Source organism: Aptenodytes forsteri, unplaced genomic scaffold (genome assembly GCF_000699145.1).
Source record: "Aptenodytes forsteri isolate BGI_AS27 unplaced genomic scaffold, ASM69914v1 Scaffold284, whole genome shotgun sequence".
Classification (NCBI taxonomy): Eukaryota; Metazoa; Chordata; class Aves; order Sphenisciformes; family Spheniscidae; genus Aptenodytes; species Aptenodytes forsteri.
In genome coordinates, this window is record NW_008794445.1 from 3,426,406 (window position 1) to 3,446,683 (window position 20,278).

Consider the following 20,278-nt stretch of genomic DNA (forward strand, 5'->3'; position numbering starts at 1 on the left):
GCAGGGCACCCAGAGGTTTGAAATTTCCCAGTCCTTGCAAGCACACCACCCTGGCGCCACATCATTCAAGTGTTAGTTGGTCCTGGAATTGTACACTCCGTGTAATCAAGTTCGGTGACCAAAACATCTTGGTAAGTGCTGGCATTAAGTCTTTTCACTTTTCAGGTCTTCTTTGTCATCCGTCTCATTGCTGGCCCTGCAGCCAACTCCCTGCCCCCCATCGCTGAGCCTGACCCACTCATTCCATGCGACCTGATGGATGGGCGTGATGCTTTCCTAACCCTTGCTAGAGACAAGCACCTGGAGTTCTCCTCACTACGACGGGCTCAGTGGTCAACCATGTGCATGCTGGTGGAACTGCACACCCAGAGCCAAGACCGCTTTGTTTACACCTGCAACGAGTGCAAGCATCATGTGGAGACCAGATGGCACTGCACTGTTTGTGAGGTATGCTTGGTGAAGTTTTCCCTACTTGTGTCCCTGTGTCTCTGTGCCCAGAATGCTCTTTACCTGAACTAATTTCTCAGTATTAACTGATGGAAAAAGATCTGTACAGCTCATCCCCTGGCAGTTCAGAAAGAAAGGAGAGGAAATGTTTTCCATAACAAGCGATTCTATTAATCCGCTACTTGGTGTGATTTTTGTCTTCTACTTTCAAGCTGTGGAGAACTGAAATAGAATTGTATTTCCTGTAGTTCATTTAAGGTGCTGCTGCTTAAGCAGTTGGGAACTGTAGCAATTGCTTGAGCCGTAATGGTAGGATCAGCTGACTTTTCTGAAGAGCAATGTATCCTTTCTTGTTCCAAAGTCAGAAGTGTTGTGCTGCAGTATTTCTGTATATAGGGCGCTCCGTTGGTTTACTGGCATAGAGGTTTTGCTTTGCTAGAAGTCAGATTCCTATACTTGGGTGACTCTTCCACTACCCTGTTGTATCTCTGTAGAATGCTGCAAACAGCATTTTTGTCTTCAGAAGTGTTTGCAATACCAGTGTGTTTGAAGATCAAGTCTGGTGCTCTGGGTCAATGATGAGCCCTCCAGAAGCTGGACTAACCTTGAGTCTGGCTTGTAACTTAATTTTTTAGCCTGCTGGAAGTAAATGACTTGTCTCGGATTCAGTTCTGCAAAGCTCTGATTAAAATTTTATGGTCCTATTTCCTCATACGTACCAGAAAATAAATTCTAAATTTCCTATAGATTAATGAATCCTGAGGACTTGGATCAATTATTGAGCCTGAACTCTTGCGCTGTTGCTTTCACAGAATGTAAATGCTGTTCTATTCTCTGCCCAGTACACTCTGCTGTTTAACTCGCCCAAAAACTGAAAATGCAGCTAGAATGCTGCACAGCATTTTTGTCTTCAGAAGTGTTTGCAATACCAGTGTGTTTGAAGATCAAGTCTGGTGTTCTGGGTCAATGTTTGTGAGGTATGCTTGGTGAAGTTTTCCCTACTTGTGTCCCTGTGTCTCTGTGCCCAGAATGCTCTTTACCTGAACTAATTGCTCAGTATTAACTGATGGAAAAAGATCTGTACAGCTCATCCCCTGGCAGTTCAGAAAGAAAGGAGAGGAAATGTTTTCCATAACAAGCGATTCTATTAATCCGCTACTTGGTGTGATTTTTGTCTTCTACTTTCAAGCTGTGGAGAACTGAAATAGAATTGTATTTCCTGTAGTTCATTTAAGGTGCTGCTGCTTAAGCAGTTGGGAACTGTAGCAATTGCTTGAGCCGTAATGGTAGGATCAGCTGACTTTTCTGAAGAGCAATGTATCCTTTCTTGTTCCAAAGTCAGAAGTGTTGTGCTGCAGTATTTCTGTATATAGGGCAGAGGTTTAAACCAGTTGGTTTACTGGCATAGAGGTTTTGCTTTGCTAGAAGTCAGATTCCTATACTTGGGTGACTCTTCCACTACCCTGTTGTATCTCTGTAGAATGCTGCAAACAGCATTTTTGTCTTCAGAAGTGTTTGCAATACCAGTGTGTTTGAAGATCAAGTCTGGTGCTCTGGGTCAATGATGAGCCCTCCAGAAGCTGGACTAACCTTGAGTCTGGCTTGTAACTTAATTTTTTAGCCTGCTGGAAGTAAATGACTTGTCTCGGATTCAGTTCTGCAAAGCTCTGATTAAAATTTTATGGTCCTATTTCCTCATACGTACCAGAAAATAAATTCTAAATTTCCTATAGATTAATGAATCCTGAGGACTTGGATCAATTATTGAGCCTGAACTCTTGCGCTGTTGCTTTCACAGAATGTAAATGCTGTTCTATTCTCTGCCCAGTACACTCTGCTGTTTAACTCGCCCAAAAACTGAAAATGCAGCTTTCATTCTCCTTTCCGTTTTGAAAATTGGTACCTCTCCTGCCACTCTTGCCCTCTTCTTTTGAAGCAGCAGCAGATGGGCAGCTGTTTTTTCCTTGCCTTTTTCTTCTCCTTTCTTACCAGAAAAGAAAGGGATTTTTCTGGCCCAGCTGAATAATGTGTGACTTACTAGCTCGGAGCAAACTTGTTTTTCAAGCTCTATGTGTTTGTGTAAATTTCGGACACCCTTGTGCCCATGCACTTTCCCTGGCTATAACTTGGATTTATTCCTTCAGTAGTACCTCAACATGGTGTGAAAGATTGAATTTTCCCTAGAGCAACAATTTGCCTGGGACAGACTGGGAGTAATTTGTTGAGGTGGCATGACATCATTTATTTATTGTATGGAGTTTCAGGAACACTGATAACTTTTTCTTCGTTGTTTTTCCAGGATTATGACCTGTGCATCACCTGCTATAACACTAAAAACCATGACCACAAGATGGAAAAATTAGGCCTTGGTCTAGATGATGAGAGCAACAACCAGCAGACTGCAACCACCCAGAGCCCTGGTGACTCCCGCCGCCTGAGCATTCAGCGCTGTATCCAGTCTCTGGTCCATGCCTGCCAGTGTCGTAATGCCAACTGCTCACTGCCATCCTGTCAGAAGATGAAACGGGTTGTCCAACACACCAAAGGCTGCAAACGCAAAACCAATGGAGGGTGCCCCATCTGCAAGCAACTCATTGCTCTCTGCTGCTACCATGCAAAGCACTGCCAGGAGAACAAGTGCCCAGTGCCCTTCTGCCTCAACATTAAACACAAGCTCCGTCAACAGCAACTTCAGCACCGCCTGCAACAGGCGCAGATGCTCCGAAGGAGGATGGCAAGTATGCAGCGGACCGGTGTGGTAGGCCAGCAGCAAGGATTACCCTCGCCGACGCCAGCCACCCCAACAACTCCAACAGGCCAGCAGCCCCCGACACCGCAAACCCCACAACCCCAGCCTCCGCCCCAGCCTGCCTCGCAGCCTCAACCTGCACCTCCCAACAGTATGCCACCCTACACCATGCCAAGAACTCAGCCCCCCAGCGCTGTGTCCCAGGGCAAGGCAGGTGGCCAGGTGACTCCTCCAACTCCACCCCAGCCACCTCAACCACCAGTTCAGGGTCCTCCTCCAGCAGCAGTGGAAATGGCCATGCAGATCCAGCGGGCAGCAGAGACCCAGCGTCAGATGGCACAGGTTCAGATCTTCCAAAGGCCAATTCAGCACCAGATGCCCCAGATGCCACCTATGGGAATGAACCCTCCACAGTTAGGCAGAGGTCCTGGTGGTCATATAGATCAAGGAATGGGGCCAGCAGGAATCCAGCAGCAGCCACCGTGGGTGCAGGGGGGCTTACCCCAAGCTCAGCTGCAGCCAGGAATGCAGAGGCCATCCATGATGTCAGTAGCCCAGCCAGGTCAGCCAATGAATATGGCACCTCAGCCAGGGATGGGTCAGGTACCTGGCACTGCTCAGCCCAAACAACCACCTCTGCCCCAGGCGGCCTTACAAAACCTACTGCGGACTCTCAGGTCTCCCAGCTCACCCATGCAGCAGCAGCAGGTGCTTAACATCCTTCACTCCAATCCTCAGCTGCTGGCTGCTTTCATCAAGCAGCGGGCTGCCAAGTATGCGGGGTCCCAGAACCCCCAGGGGATGACGGGTCAGCCTGGCATCCCCCAGGGTCAGCCAGGTCTCCAGCCGCAGCAGGCCATGCAAGGGCAGCAAGGAGGGGTGCACCCCAACCCAGCCATGCAGAACATGAATCCCATGCAAGCGGGAGTGCAGAGGCCCAGCATGCCCCAGCAGCAGCCGCAGCAGCAGCCGCAGCAGGCCATGGCTGGGATGAATCCTCAGGCGCAGCAGATGAATATGAATCACTCGGGGATGGCTCCCCAGTTCCGAGACCTCCTGATGAGACGGCACCAGATGATTGAGCAGCAGCGCCACCAGCAGCAACAGCAGCAGCAGGGAGCAGGACCAGCACTGGGGCCGGGGATGGCCAACCACAACCAGTTTCAGCAGCCCCAGGGTGTCGGGTATCCCCAACAGCAGCAGCAGCAGCAACAGCAGCAGCGAATGCAGCATCACATGCAGCAGATGCAGCAAGGAAACATGGGACAAATAAGCCAGCTTCCACAGGCGATGAGTGCAGAGACAGGAGCCAGTTTGCAGCAGGCTTTCCAGCAGAGGCTACTTCAGCAGCAGATGGGGTCCCCAGCTCAGCCCAATCCTATGAGCCCCCAACAGCACATGCTCCCTAACCAGGCCCAGTCCGAATGCAGCATCACATGCAGCAGATGCAGCAAGGAAACATGGGACAAATAAGCCAGCTTCCACAGGCGATGAGTGCAGAGACAGGAGCCAGTTTGCAGCAGGCTTTCCAGCAGAGGCTACTTCAGCAGCAGATGGGGTCCCCAGCTCAGCCCAATCCTATGAGCCCCCAACAGCACATGCTCCCTAACCAGGCCCAGTCCCCGCACCTACAGGGCCAGCAGCTCCCTTCATCGCTCACCAATCAAGTGCGTTCTCCGCAGCCTGTACCCTCACCACGGCCCCAGTCCCAGCCCCCCCATTCCAGCCCATCCCCTCGGATGCAACCTCAGCCTTCTCCACACCACGTCTCCCCGCAGACCAGCTCCCCACATCCAGGACTGGTAGCTGCCCAGGCTAACCCCATGGATCAAGGGCACTTTGCCAGCCCGGACCAGAGTGCAATGCTTTCCCAGCTTGCTAGCAATCCTGGCATGGCAGGCCTCCATGGTACAAGCGCCACGGAACTGGGGCTCAGCTCCGAGAACTCAGACTTGAATTCAAACCTTTCACAGAGTACACTAGACATACACTAGACATATTGTAGCATTTTGGGAGCAAAAAAACAATAAAAAAAAGAAAAGAAAAAAACTTATTTTCTCAAGACTTTTTGTACTGAAGACAAATTTTTTTGAATCTTTCTTAGCTAAAACAACATTTTTCCCTGGAACACATCTGAACTCTGCAGCAGTAGTTTGTGGTTTTAAAAACAAACCAACAACGAACCTGAGGGACAGTAGAGTACAAAGAATATATTTTTGTTATGGCTGGAATCATAACCAGTCCTTTTTCTTGGTTTTTTTTCCTCGTGTGTGTTGGGGAGGTCGGGGGAAGAGGGTGGTCTTTTGGCTCTTGACCAAAGGATGCCCTACTCGTGCCTCCAATAGGTTTTATTTTTTTTTTAAATTAATGAAAATATGTAATATTGATAGTTATTATTTACTGAGGCAGATGGTAAACATTTTCCCTATTCTGGTTTTTCTTCATGTCACTGCAAAAAAACAACAAAAACAAACAAATAACCACAGGAGAACCTTTTCCTAAAACCGGAGGACAAAAGGGGTTAATGTTGCTTTAAAAATACATTACATATATAAATATATATATATAAAAATAATTTCCAATCTTTTCCTCTTTGGTTGGAAATATGTCAATTCTTTGAAAAATGTAAAAATATTAAATAACTCAGCCCCCTCCTGAAGTCTACTTTTGTCCTCCAAGAATTTTCTATACAAGAGTCTGAGCTTAAAAAAAAAAAACTTCAAGTATTAAAATAATTTGTACATGTAGAGAGAAGACAACATTTTTGCAAATACACAGGGGCAGCTTCCAAATGGCTGTAGTATATATATTGTGGTTTCTGTTTTCTTGAAAGAATTTTTTTTGTTATTTCAACATCTAACAAAGGAAAAAAATAAAAAAGAGGGTAAGAAACGATTCCAAGGGGATGATTTTAACCTGAGAAAAAGTCCCTGGGGTTTCTTCTTTATGCTTGCTTTCTCTCTCCCATGCCCCTTTCCCCACCCTCTTCCACTTTCTGTAAAACTTGAAAATAGAAAGCAAAAAACCCTCAAATGTTGTAAATCATGCAATTAAAGTTGATTACTTATAAATATGAACTTTCGATCACTGTATAGACTGTTAAAAATTGATTTCTTATTACCTATTGTTAAATAAACTGTGTGAGACAGACAGCCTGTTTTTAATGTTTCCCTTCTCTCCCACATGTGTTGCTTGTTCTTAAAATGGTGGGGGTAGCAGAATATATGCTACTTCATTCAAATGTTCGCTATTTAGACGTCGGAGAGCTATTTAATGTATATGACTGTTTTAAAATGCAAATCTCTAATAAGGGACATGGAGTAATAATTAGTCTTCTAAATGGACACTTTTGGTACAACTCTGCATTCGTGTTTGTTCCTGGCATGTATCTTACCAAAGAAACGAGGTCTGACCTCAACAGTTGTGCCAGTCAGCTGTACCCCACCCTGCTCACACAGCCTGGGAGCAGCTGATCTTCAAAGGACCTGTTTTGCATTTTGAAATGAGAACTATTGTTTGGATATGTGATATTAAAAGATCCTATTTCACTTGGAATATATTGTACACCTTTTGGCACCAAAGCGTGAGCATGAGGTAAGCTTGTGTGGATGTCCCATAGACACTGCACCGAGACGGCACGTGGGTGCCCTGTCACCCCGTGTTGCACCTGGTGATCTGCCAGACGTAGGGCCTCTGTGTGGTCGGTTGCTGTATATTATATATATTTTGGGGATTTCCTGAACAGAAATGCTTCAACTGTGGAGCGCATGTGTAGTAAACCCAGTTGTGTGCTGCCTGTAGCTGTGTGCACATGGAGTTAATCCCATCATATATGAACGTGTTGCGTGTTGCGTGCTGGTTGGGCACCATGTATGCGGCTGGTCCATTGAGGACTTCCCAAAATACAGCCTTACTCTGTGTGTGTATCTACAGTGCTGGCTGCCCAGGGAATTAATACACCTGGAAGACCTGGATGTGAGCAGAGCACATCATCTGCATAACACCAGCTGTGTTGTGAGCATCAGCATATCCACAAATCCCAGGCAAATAACAAATGTGAGCAAGCTGCCCTCAGGGAAACTGCTGGTGGATGATGATGGAGGGGGGAAACTGGACAGATGGGAGCCTCAGCCAAGTGCCAAACAAAAGTAATGGTGCATTGCAATGTGGATGGATGTTCAAGGCTGTTAGAATGGGAGAAAATGCTTGATATTTGGGTATAAACACAAGTAGGACAATGAATCTTGTGTATTAAAAAAAAAAGTGTATTTGATAGCAAGAAGTCTTCAACAAGATGGTGGAAAGTCCCTGGGAGGCTTAAGGAAAGTAGTCCTGTGCTTCGGTATTCTCCCTTAGGTAATCCTCATACCGATCACCCCTGCGTGACGCAGACCAGCTCTGCACCAAGCCCACAGATGCCTCGTCTGCTTTCGCAGGGACTCCTGTTGACCCACTCTAATGGAGAGCAGGAAACAACAAGCCACACATTGAATGCCAGGGCAGCAGACTGGAATGGTTTTTGCCAATCATAGCAAGCTTTCCTCTTCCTTCACCCCACCCAAACAAAGCCTAGTTTTACTTTCAGCCTCAGGGCTTCTCAGGCTGGAGTATAAATAAAATTCCTTCTGACCACATACTGGCTAGTGAAGTGTAAAGTGTACCCAGCTTTCTGACTTGCATGCTTTTTGTGCCTCCCAAATTAGAGGCATGAATGAAAGCTGTTTGCTATATGTTAGTACAAAAAATACGCTTTGAATTTGTCCTGGCCTGCATGGGAGCATCTGGTCCATGCTGAAGTGGGGAAGCCTCGAGACCTTGCAGAGCAGCTTTGATTCAAAGAGCTACAGATCTTCCACCTTTGAATGCCAACATAGTGACTTCCTTAAAAGATGCCATGAGGCATTTTATGTGACAGCACAGCTGCTGCGTCCTTCTTTGTAGATGGTGTCTCTGAGCCAAGTTGAAATGTTTCATTGAAGTGGTATGGATGATCAAGGGTCTTGAATTTGCATGGGGTTTCTTTCCCTTACAGCCCTCCACCTCTGCTTTCCCTGATTCTACTGGAGAACCAGAACCCACCAGGTGGGGAAATACTATGGCTGACTGGGGAAGTGGTAGGACTTCAGGATGGCAGCAAGATTAGGATGTCATCTGTATTACTGCAGTGTGCTCTTGCCAATCAGTTGCATCCAAGTTAGAGTAGGTTGTTTCACTTCTTGGACCAGCAAAAAGAACTCACACCCAATGTTTTAGCAGTCCAAAGATTTATTGTCCAGTGACAATGATGCTAATGCTTATAGTCAAATAATAACACAGTTCAATGATGTAAATTTTCTAGTATCTACCCCTTCCAATGCCCCTTTGAGTCCTACGGTCAATGATTGAAGTTGCAGGTGGGAAGGGCTTACAGTCACATGGAGGAGTATAACCATGGTTTCTCCCTCAGTCTTGGTGTCATCTGTTTGTAAAAAAAATACTCCACACCTTGCTCTTTCCTGGTTCATTGTTCCACATTATGTACACATTTACTGTTTATGGAGTGTTTTACATGCGTTGCATACTTGTTCTTTGTTACCCCTAAAACTGGTTTTACCCAGTTCCCAGTTACTCTGATGACTTGGCCAATGGTGAATTGCTTATAGCCCTGGGCCTGCAGTATCATTCTGTATGTGTCTGTACGGCTTTTTTTTTTTTTTTTTTCCAAATTTTAGCATCGTAGATACCCTATTTTTAACAAAGCCCCTTTTTTTGGGGAAGCCTCGAGACCTTGCAGAGCAGCTTTGATTCAAAGAGCTACAGATCTTCCACCTTTGAATGCCAACATAGTGACTTCCTTAAAAGATGCCATGAGGCATTTTATGTGACAGCACAGCTGCTGCGTCCTTCTTTGTAGATGGTGTCTCTGAGCCAAGTTGAAATGTTTCATTGAAGTGGTATGGATGATCAAGGGTCTTGAATTTGCATGGGGTTTCTTTCCCTTACAGCCCTCCACCTCTGCTTTCCCTGATTCTACTGGAGAACCAGAACCCACCAGGTGGGGAAATACTATGGCTGACTGGGGAAGTGGTAGGACTTCAGGATGGCAGCAAGATTAGGATGTCATCTGTATTACTGCAGTGTGCTCTTGCCAATCAGTTGCATCCAAGTTAGAGTAGGTTGTTTCACTTCTTGGACCAGCAAAAAGAACTCACACCCAATGTTTTAGCAGTCCAAAGATTTATTGTCCAGTGACAATGATGCTAATGCTTATAGTCAAATAATAACACAGTTCAATGATGTAAATTTTCTAGTATCTACCCCTTCCAATGCCCCTTTGAGTCCTACGGTCAATGATTGAAGTTGCAGGTGGGAAGGGCTTACAGTCACATGGAGGAGTATAACCATGGTTTCTCCCTCAGTCTTGGTGTCATCTGTTTGTAAAAAAAATACTCCACACCTTGCTCTTTCCTGGTTCATTGTTCCACATTATGTACACATTTACTGTTTATGGAGTGTTTTACATGCGTTGCATACTTGTTCTTTGTTACCCCTAAAACTGGTTTTACCCAGTTCCCAGTTACTCTGATGACTTGGCCAATGGTGAATTGCTTATAGCCCTGGGCCTGCAGTATCATTCTGTATGTGTCTGTACGGCTTTTTTTTTTTTTTTTTCCAAATTCTAGCATCGTAGATACCCTATTCTATACAGAGCCACTTGTTATTACAGAATCACAGAATCTCTGAGGTGGGCAGGCACCTCTGGAGATCATCTAGTCCACCTTCCTGCTCAATGCAGTGTCACCTAAAGTGGGTTCCACACAGCTGTATCCAGATGAGTATTTCCAGGATGGAGGTGCCCCAGCCTCTCTGTGGATAAAATCCCTCTGAGCCTTCTCTTCTCCAGGCTGAACAGTTCCAGCTTGCTCAGCCTCCCCTCGTATGACAGATGCTCCAGTCCCCTCATCATCTTCCTGGCCCTTTGCTAGACTCTGCTGTGTCCATGTCTCTCTTGTACAGAGGAGCCCAGCACTCCAGGTGTGTCTCAGCAGTGCTGAGGGGATCACCTTCCTCTACCTCCTGGCAATGCTTTTCCTAATGCAGCTAAGGAGGCTGTTGGCTGCCTTTGCCACAAGGGCATGTTGTTGGCATATTCAGCTTGCCACCAGGACCCCCAGGCCCTTTTCTGCAAAGCTGCCTTCCAGCATGTGCTGGTGCATGGGGTTGTTCCTCCCAGGTGCAAGACTTTACATTTCCCTTTGTTGAAGTTCTTGTCAGCCCATTCCTTCAGCCTGTTGAGGTCCCTCTGGATGGCAGCACAACCCTTTGGGGTATCTGCCAGTCCTCCCAGTTTTGTACCAGCTGTGAACTTCCTGAGGATGTACTCTGCCCCATCATTCAGGTCACTAATGAAGATGATGTTAAATGGTATTGGCCCCAGTACCAACGCCTAGGGTACGTCATTAGTGTCGTGTCTCCACTGGACTTTGTGCCACTGATCCCAACCCTGCAATCCACCTTGCTATCTATTTATCTAACCCATACTTCCTCAGTTTGTGAGGAAGTTGTCAGAGATGGTGTTAAAAACCTTAATAAATTCAAGGTAAAGGATGTTCACTGCTCTCCTCTCATTCACCAAGACAGTCATAGAATCATAGAAGGCTGTAAGGTTGCTTAAGCATGATTTCCCCTTCATAAATCCATGGTGGCTACTCCCATTCACCTTCTTGTCCTAAGTGTGTTTGGAAACAGTTTCTGGGAAGATTTGCTCTGTCACCTTCCCAGGGATTGACTGGCCTGTAGTTCCCGAGATTCTCCTCCTTCGAGAAGAGAGTCTCATTCTTCCACTCCTCAGGAACTTCCCCCAGTCACCATGACCTTTCAAAGATAATAGACAGTGGCCTTGCAATGACATCAGGCAGCTCTTTCAGCAGTTGGGTGTGCAACTGTCAAGTCCCATGGACTTGAGCATGTCTAGTTTATTTAAACGTTCTCTAACCTGATTCTACTTCACTGAGAGTGTCTCCCTTGCTCCAGACATTCCCACTGGTCTCAGGGAGCTGGGATTGCTGAAAGCACGGAACTTCAGAGAGGCACCCAGATGTGCCGATTTCCCAGAAAAGTTAAGAGAGCTTCCCCAGGAAGCTGTCCTCCCAGTACGTCCTTGTTTTCATGCATACATGTGGGCTGGGCCCCCCGTCTGCCATGTATCAAGATCTCTCCTGTCCACATCACACTGCAACCTTTGCTTGCCAAGCTAGTCCATCACTTCCTCACTTGGTTGTCAGTTCTCCTGTCCCTCACCTGTTGTCCCTAGTTTAAAGCTCTTCTCCACAGGTTGGGCAGCCTTTGTCCACTTAGCAAAGATGGTTTTGCCCCCTTGGTCAGGTGGATCCCATCTCTTCATAGCTGTCCTTGATCCTTGAAGAGAGTCCCACGGTCATAAAATGGTCATGAATCCCTATTGACACCAGCTGCACAACCAGTTTTTGACCTGCAGGCTGCATCTGTTCCCCCTCAAGTACTTTCCCCTCACCAGCAGAAGACCACTCAGCCCCCGTACTTATGCCCTTTGCATCCAGAGCCATGAAGTCACACTTGATATGCTCTGGGCCTCCCCTGGCAGTATTGTTGACGCCCACGTGGAAGAGCAGTGCGGAGGGTAACAGTGTGAGGGCTGGACAAGCCTTGGCAGCCTCTCCATAACATCCCAGATCTGAGACCCTGGTAAGCAGCACACCTCTGTAGGCGGGTTGGTAGATGGGGACCTCCGTCCCCTGCAGCAGGGAGTCTCTCACTACTAGCACCCACCACTTCCGTGTGGTGCTGCTGCACAGCTCAGGCTCAGGCAGTTCAGAGGTTTCGCTGGACACAGCTCCCAGCCTCACATCTGCTGTGAGAGCACTGAACTGATTCAGTTGTTGTCCTGTACATGTGCAGGTGGAGCAGGAGACGTCTTCCTGGTGCCAGAACTCACAAGCTTCCAGCCTTCATCATCATGGGAGTCACTGATTCCCAACCCAATGAGCACTGACTCTGCCTTCAGTATCAGCAAAGCTGTATCCTCCCCCAGGAGAGCTCAGCCTGGGTGGAGGCTCTGACATTACAGAGAGAGCTGTTCCCATGTCTGCAGGAGACCATGCCACGTGGCACGTCACCACCATTGCTGAGCACGGGGACTGTGACCCCCTCTGTGCACCCCGCTGTGCAAACCCCTGCATCTGTTAGCTGCTCTCCAGGACCTGTGCTCTAGGCCCCGCAGTTATATAGGCTCCTCCTTAATACCTGCTATCTATTAGTTACAATAATATGTACACATAAGTGTCACACCAGATAATTGTACAAAAACTACAACAATGTTGGTAACAGTCACCTGGTCATTAGACAATTGTTGTAACAGCGAAATGAGCTACAATACAGCTCCTGGCAGGCCAAGACAAGTCCAGACAGAGCCTGACACAGCCCAAGTTACTCACATAGTGCAGAGCTTGTAGCCTCTTACAAGCAGTGGCAGCACCACGACAAAGCTGAGGTACACGATGTGACAGTGACAGCCATTCCAGCTTCTGCTTCCTTTTCCCGTGCTTCTTCCAGTGTTTGATATACACTCAGTTCCTCTACAAGAAACACCACCTCCTGTTTCCACGATGGTCTTTTTACACACACCATGTCCTTGATTGTGCTGCTCCCAGTTCCAACCAAACTCAAGGACTCTGGCCCAGCCTCTCTGGAGAGTCTGGAGCAGGTCCTGTATTGAAAGACAGCAGTGGTCAGAAGCGTCTGCTCCTAATGACTGGTTCTGCCTAAGTGTGTGAAGAGGCCTCCTACCCTTAAAATGAGCTTTTCTTTGAAGAACAGCTATACATTGCCCTGGCTGGGGAATGTTTGTTTTTACAAACCCTCTTAGCAGCTGCCTTTGTACAATACAACCCTTGGGTAACTGTCAGTTTGCACAAGGAGCCATTTCCTCCATTGGCTTGTCAAAACAGATCACGTGCTATGGATCCCAGCCTAAGACAGAGCCTAGCCCGGACCCTGAAACAATGGGCTCCATCTGCAGTGGTTTCAGCAGCATCTATGCCTACATCGGGGTTGAAAAGCCACTGAGCTGCTCCATCAGCCTTGACAGGCATGTTGTGTGCATTGGCATTTGCCTGCCTGACTTCAATCTGGCGCTTTGTTTAGAAAAACGGGGGTTTGATGATTTGCTTGAGTTGCCTTAGTTGCACCCCTTTAGAACAGGGCCTTGGTTGTAACTCCTCAGCAGGGATCCTGTGCACGGTGGATGTTTGAAAGGGAAACCTGTTCTGTAACTGGTGCTGTGGGTAGCCGATGGGCAATCAGCCATGGCTCCAGTCTACGCTCCCTGTTGTAGGGAGTGTGGTGGATTTAGGGAGGGTGGAGGAATTACTGTTGGCACCATCTCCCATAGCCATCTTTGAAGCCCTTCATAGCTCCTGGTGAAGTTGGCATGGCTCAGACTGTTGTTTTTCCCAGGTGTGCTGGGTGCTGGCAGGCTCTGGCATATCTTGGGAGCACAGAGCTATGTGGGATGCAACCACGAGCTCTGTCAGCGGGTGTTTTGCTTCCCCCTGTGCCCCCGCAGTCCCCAGGGCAACAGCAGGAATGGGAAGGCAGTGACAGTGGCATTACAAGAAGAATGCTCTTTGCCAACCCTGCTCCTCTGGCTGAAAGGGCATAGCTTCTGCTGCCCAGGAAAGGGGGGAGTCCTTCACTTAGGTTTGTTTCCTTCTTCACTTTTGCTTTTCGTTGTCTTTGTTGCCCCACACCATTGCTGTAGCCTTTCTAAACTAGGGAAAGGATGCAGCTACGGCTGTGTACCCTGTGGAGGAAGAGTTGCAGCAGCATGGGACTCTGGGGCTGGTGAAGCAGGGGCTCAGATGTAGGGGCATCCCAGGGCTGAAAATGAAAGGATCTCCAAGGACTGGAAGGCAGGGCTTGGGTGTTAAATTTTGGCTGGGAAATGAGGTCTGGTAAGCTAGGGCTCAGCCCTCCACACTACTGCCAGGGGTAGCAGCCTCAGAGGTAGGGGCTGTGGGGCAGGAGTGGGGACTGCAACACAGCACTGGAAGCCTGGGCCCCATTTTCTGCTCATAGCAACCCCAACTCCCTAAGCTGAAGGTCCTTCAGGCATTTGCTTTTCCTGTGCTTTCTTGTGATAGCAATGAGAGCAACAGCGGTGGTCGGGGAATCCCATGTTCTTTCTGTGCAAATGTGGTCTGCTGTTCTGGCAGCAGGTCAGTAACTTCAAGTTTCTGTAAAGAAAACCCTTGTGGCTGGTATCTTGGACATCTTTTTTTCCAGTCCACCTACTGTAACCCGTGTCCTTCCTCCTCTGGATTGTGGACCATGTGCTGTGTCTTGCCTGAAAAGCTGTTACAGGGTATTATAGGGGCACATGGGAGGACGTAGGGGAGGAAAAGGATGCCCATCCCTACACAACTCATGCAGCCTGCTTGGTTCATGGAGCAGCACGTTTTCTTTTCTGTTGTAAGAAGATCTGAAAAGTTCCTCTGGGGGAAGGAGAGCTTACAACAGGTCGTAGGAGAGGCACTAGCTACCTGCTGTGGTGCTAGATCAGCACTGTGCTGAAGCGAAGAATTTCATTCGCTTTGATCACAGCTGCAGTGGAGATTACATCTCTGTCCAGCCAAAGATCAGGACTTGCTTTTTTAAGTTGGTATCCCAAACAGCTTCCAGTCTGTGGTCTATACTGAGTCATACAAACCCACAGGCAAGACAAGTCTCTGTCCTTGCTTAGCATTGCCACTGAAACCCGCAGCACACACTGCCCAGCCCAGCTGGCATTCTGCGACCTGCAAGACGAGGTGAGCTAACTCACTTGTGCTCATCTGAAGTCACTAGGAGCCACCCTGCAGCTTCAACTGCTCCTCTACTCGGCTTCAGCAGATGCACCCTCCTCTTGCCTTCATTTCCATCTGCACCGGGGTACACCAGGCTCTGTGCAGTTGTACATAGTCAGGCAGGCACCTATATAGCCTTATGGAGGCTTTTAATGTGTTTGTACTGCTGGGGCATGGGCAGGTGGGGGTGGCAAGGGAGTGAGACTAATGCATTTCCCTTCCCTGTTAGACTCAGCCAGTTTCTTATTACAGAAGCTCATAGCTGTTTCTCCCGCAATTCAGTTGGCTCCAAGGAATCAAAGGGAGAACAAGATTTATTGTTCCAAAGCAAATCTTTGTCCAGCACTGGGATAGGGTGAGGAGTTAAAATCAGAAGGCTTATTTCCAGGATGATTTTGTGGGGTTTTCCCTCTTCCTTTTTCCATCAATAAGGTGTGAAGATTGGAGTGTGGCACTGAGATGAGCTCCCAATACAATGTCTCCCTGGTGAGCGGAGGTTTGGGGTATCTCACCAGGTCTGTCGACTGAAAGCTAGGCCAGCCTGAGGTGTGACCTGGGTCTAACAGCACCCATGCTGCCATGGCTTGTAACCGCATTCACTGGATGGGTTATAGCCGCCAGAAGTTAGAACCCCAAAATCATGAGTTTAAAAATAAAGACCTCAGGTGCTCTTCTGTTTGCTCCCTCTTTTCTCAGTCTGAGCTTGTACTGAAGGATTACAAGCCTTTTTTCTGCCACCTCGGCCCAATTCCCTGGTGACTCCACAAAAAGTGAGAGAGGGCCCTTAAGTGCGACTTGGGAAAGCATATGTTAAGGGGTTTCCACCTTGGTAAACTGCATATAACATGCCAGGCCATAAGGATGTTGTAATGTCTTGTCTTCTGCTATTAGCTGGACTTGCTGGTCCTCCTGGCTGCCCCTTCTGCTGGGGAAGGTGACCTGGCAGGGCATGGCGGTGCCCCACAACTTCCCAGGCTTGCAAAGGAATCAAACAGGCAGCACAGCTCAGCACTTAAAAGCCAGATTTCTTGGGGGACTGGGATGGTGTAAGTACTTAAAACTGAGAGGTTTATCCCCCAGACAGCTAACTCTTCTCTCCCCTTTTCAGGACAGCCTTGGAACTGGGCATTTTTTTTTTTTTTTTTTAATCTGGACACATTTTTAGTTTTAAGGGGTTTTTTTATTCTTTGTACAATGAGCTGTGTTGACATATACTGGCAGAGCTAGCATGGTACTAAAATAGCAAGAAAGGACAGGCTAACAGTATCTGTACCCTTAACTGGGATGCTTGCTGGGTCTGGGGTTGGATTATTTGTTCACCACGCAAACCGTTTAATTGCTGTGTCTGTTGCACAGTGTGATTTAATGACAAGTTGCTTGGGAATACATAAAAACATCAATATAACATTAAGGATGATCTGACAATGGTTTTCTGTAAGTTCTGCAGCCCATGAGAGAGAACTAGAAAACAGCAACGGCTTAAATCTCCTACCTCCGAGCAGGCTGTTACCCATTCTTACACAGTGCAGGATGTGCCTTCGCTTGAGGAAACACGACCAGCACGCTGGCTGCGTTGCACTCGCGACGTAAGATTCTGCCTGAGGATCCCGAATCAATACAGGGGGTATTTAAAAAAAAAAAAATAATAATAATTGTGGGCATTGCGGGACTCTCCCCGCCTCAGAGGCAGTGTTGGTCGTTAAAAAAAATAATATAATAATAATTGGGCATTGCGGGACTCTCCCCGCCTCAGAGGCAGTGTTGGTCGTTGAGCGGTGCCGCGCGCCTCGGCCGTTAGCTCCTGAGTGAGTTTCCGGTGGGGGTTGGGGGGCCGGTGCTTCCTTCGGTAAACTGCAGCAGCATAGGTCGCCATGAGTCCCGAGATACTCGGCCTGGGATCAGGAGGCTCCGTCCTGTCAGGAGGCAGCCGGAAGCAGTGGCATGGAGAAGTCACTCAGGATCTCCGAAACCACCTTGTTCATAAATTGTGAGTAGCTAATATCAAAACAGTCTCCTGTTAGGTGAGTTGCTGCCTCTGAGGTGTATGTGTGGGGCAGGAGGAGGCCCGGCTTCCAAAACCAGGGGACCAGGGAGTGAGTTTTGTCAGGGTCCGTGAGAAGGGAAAGCAGAAGCACGAAAGATGGAGCTGCATCTGCTGGTTTGGGGCTGTTGTACTGGAAGTGTCCCACTCTGTGCTCAAGCCATCTACACGGGGCCAGTGTCCCCCGGGCGCAGTAGCAGTGCTGCAGTCTGTCGGAAGATTTGCTTGCTGCTTTGTGTTCAGATCACTGGGGTTGGTGCTGATGTTCCCACCTGGGGACACCCTAATCACTTGCGTGCTTTTTTTTTTTCCTCCCTCCCCTGCCAGAGTCCAAGCCATATTTCCTACTCCTGACCCTGCAGCACTGAAGGATCGGCGTATGGAGAATCTGGTGGCATATGCTCGGAAAGTGGAAGGGGATATGTATGAATCGGCAAACAGCAGGGTGAGATGCCATCCTCTGTCATCCAGTTTTGTGTGTCTCTGCCTTGATCCCCTAGTGATTGGGGAGGAAGAGGAGTGAAAGCACAGATGAGAGTCCCAGGCTGAGGAAGCGTGTGTTCAGGGGCTGCTGGATGGGGTCTGGGAAGCAGCCAGCTGCAGGCTTCTGCCTGGGCGTGCTGGGAGTCAGGGGTGGTGCCTGTCAGGGTGTGCTGTCCCTGAGACTTCTCAGGGTTCCCTGAAGGCAGCGTGAAGCTCTTTGCTGTGATTCTCCCAAAGAAGTGTTGGACGTGAGAGAACGTGAGAAGCAAAATGTCCAGTGTTGGCCTAATGGTTGCCAGCAATGCCCTGAGCAGTGCCCCTTTTTGCCCTCCCGTCTGTGTGGCAGCCCCTGCAAAGGGAGAGCCACCCCCGCCCAAGCAGAAGTGTGTGTGTGTGGAAGGCTGTTTTCCAAGCTTGGATCACTGGGACCTGTGGTCTTTACTTAATATGTGTTTGTCATCTCCTTTCCTGACTTGTATTCCTCCCCAACAGGCAGAGTACTACCACTTGCTAGCGGAGAAGATCTATAAGATTCAGAAGGAGTTGGAGGAGAAACGAAGAACCAGGCTGCAGAAGCAAAACATGATCCCAAATGCTCCAGGCATGCCACAGGCTCCCATGACTCAGGGGCCCAACATGGGACAGCCCCAGCCAGGGATGTCTGCAAGTAAGAACAGTTGGGTTACTGACTACCTGGTACAGGGGAATTGTGTAATGTCATGGTCATCATGGTGGTGACCATTTCCCTCTTTTCATTTCACAGGTACCTTTGTAAAATTAGTCTGCCAAAAGTTAAGCAGCACACTTTTTTTTTTTTTTTTTAATTTCTTCAGTTTGCTTGTTGGTTTGCTGACCTGTTCTACCTTACTTTCCTTTTTCCAAGGACAGCATCATGAACATATGACCAAGGGTTACAAGTCAATTTTTCTTCAAAATGGCTGCCTTCCCCAGTGCTGATGACTGAAATGAAATCTTTGCAATGTTTTTTGTTTTCTTACGGTGTCAGCATAGGAAGTGAGAGGAAAAGCATTTCTGAAGCCGTGTGCCACTTCGCACTGCACTCGAGAATTTGGAAGCTGGCCCTGTAACCAGAATGGCTGCCACTTGGTGCTGGAAGTGAAACTAGGCCCATGGACTGCCAGGATTCTCATGAGCTCTTTGAAATGACAGAGAGTAGAAAACTAAAAAAGGAGGCTCTGGAGGAGCAGCGGATGAAGCCTGGGGACCTGGAGCATGAGCTCCCCACCCCAGAGCATGGGTGAGGGGACAGTCCCAGTAGACAAACACAAAGAGCCAGTGTGCCAGTGCTCCTAAAGGAAGTTGTGGTGATGAGGGACAGAGCTTGTGCTGAAGTACAAAAAGCTACTCCAGCTGCACAACTTTGAGCTGAGCGCCTGTGTCCAGCTCTGAGAAAGCAGCCTGGCCTCTGCCCTGCAGGAATAACCCCTCCCATTGCATCCTGGACTCCTTCTGTGCTTTCACCTGACAGCAGCGTTTTTGTAATGATCTTTCTAAAATTTTTATTTCCGATGGCATCAGAAGAAGAGACCGGGCCCAGACCAGCAGTAGGGAAGGAGATAGGAAAAGTCAAGTCTAATCTAAGTTTTGGGGTTTGGTTTCTTGAGATTGTCAGTGCTGTTATATCCCTAAAGAAAGGAGCTGGCTTTGCAAAGATATTACGACTAATGTTGCATAACAAAGTTTTTATTATTAAAGAGAATGTAAGTATTCCTTAATCAATTTGAATTTGATTTAAATTAAAATGAAATTATTTAAATACTATTATTTATTGAAAAGGTTTATTTAGAACCGCAATGACAAATGAACAGCCATGGGATGAGGACTGCCTTTAAGCCTGTTCTGTGTCAAGACAGAACTCACTTTTGCTTAAGCTCTCAAGAAGCCTTGGGCCAGCCTGCCTGTGACCTAAGGGAGCAGTGCTGCTTGTTCAGCTCTGGGAAGGAAGCAGGGGATGCACACCAGCAATAGCTCATAATGTGTCACATGAAAGATTATTGCAGTAGAAAGATTCAATGAACCTTTAATTTTGTATCTGTGTCTTTTCTGGAAACAGCTTTGTTGTCTGTCATGCAGTGCGTTGTCTAGCAGTATTTGCAAGGGAATAACAACCTTTATAATTTATTTCATGATCAACGACATTATTGAAATACTTTAAAAGCAATTTTCTCTTTCTTAACAGTGCTGGAGGATTGTTTGGAAAACCTGAACCTGGAGGATGCCTGACGCTACGAAAATTTGCTGATCCAGTTGCGCGCAGTAGGCTTTGCAAGCTCCCCGCCCCTGTCCCTCTGTAGTTAGGCTGTGCCCCCAGTCCTGTGACGCAGGATTCTCAGCGTGGTTCACACTGATAGTGACACTCCTTTGTGTTTAGAGCGACAGGCTGTAGCCTCGTGTTAGAGCCTTTGGATTGCCTGGAAGAGCAATCCATGTGTATCTGTAACACAGGGAAGCCTTTGGAATTAACCTTTTCCATGCTGCCTTACTTTAGCCTGCAACTGAGGCCGTACTGTACGCACGAGAGAGGAACTGTGCGTGTGCTTCACACGTCATTTGTTTAGCTACTCACTACAAAGTCTGTACAGAGTAGGAATGTTCAGTACAGGCTTTTTTTTTTTTTCCTTTTTTCTTTTTAGGATGTCAACACAATGAAGTTGATAACAGAATAAAAGGAGTGGA

The 20,278-nt window shown here is 47.7% G+C and overlaps 2 protein-coding genes across 4 annotated transcripts in view; both read left to right on the forward strand.

Annotated features, from left to right (window-relative positions):
• The window catches only part of EP300 (E1A binding protein p300), a 66,839-nt gene extending 60,491 nt beyond the window's left edge, over window positions 1-6,348 (forward strand). Inside the window, exons 30-32 of one of the 3 annotated variants that reach the window (XM_009290004.2) lie at window positions 166-447; window positions 2,747-4,609; window positions 4,810-6,348. In XM_009290004.2, coding sequence (XP_009288279.1) covers window positions 166-447; window positions 2,747-4,609; window positions 4,810-5,190 — 2,526 coding nt within the window. In that variant the 3' untranslated portion in view covers window positions 5,191-6,348. Of the gene's footprint in view, window positions 1-165; window positions 448-2,746; window positions 4,610-4,632 lie in introns of all 3 variants that reach the window. The other 2 variants (XM_009290006.2, XM_009290005.2) reach the window with 2 other exon arrangements.
• A 10,580-nt stretch (window positions 6,349-16,928) lies between these two features.
• Window positions 16,929-20,062, forward strand: LOC103907881 (histone acetyltransferase p300-like). Its single transcript, XM_009290121.2, has 4 exons — window positions 16,929-17,044; window positions 17,426-17,543; window positions 18,074-18,248; window positions 19,782-20,062. Exons 1-4 carry the CDS (start codon window positions 16,929-16,931, stop codon window positions 19,823-19,825), a joined length of 453 nt encoding a protein of 150 aa, XP_009288396.1. The 3' UTR covers window positions 19,826-20,062.
• The last annotated feature ends 216 nt before the right edge of the window (window positions 20,063-20,278 follow it).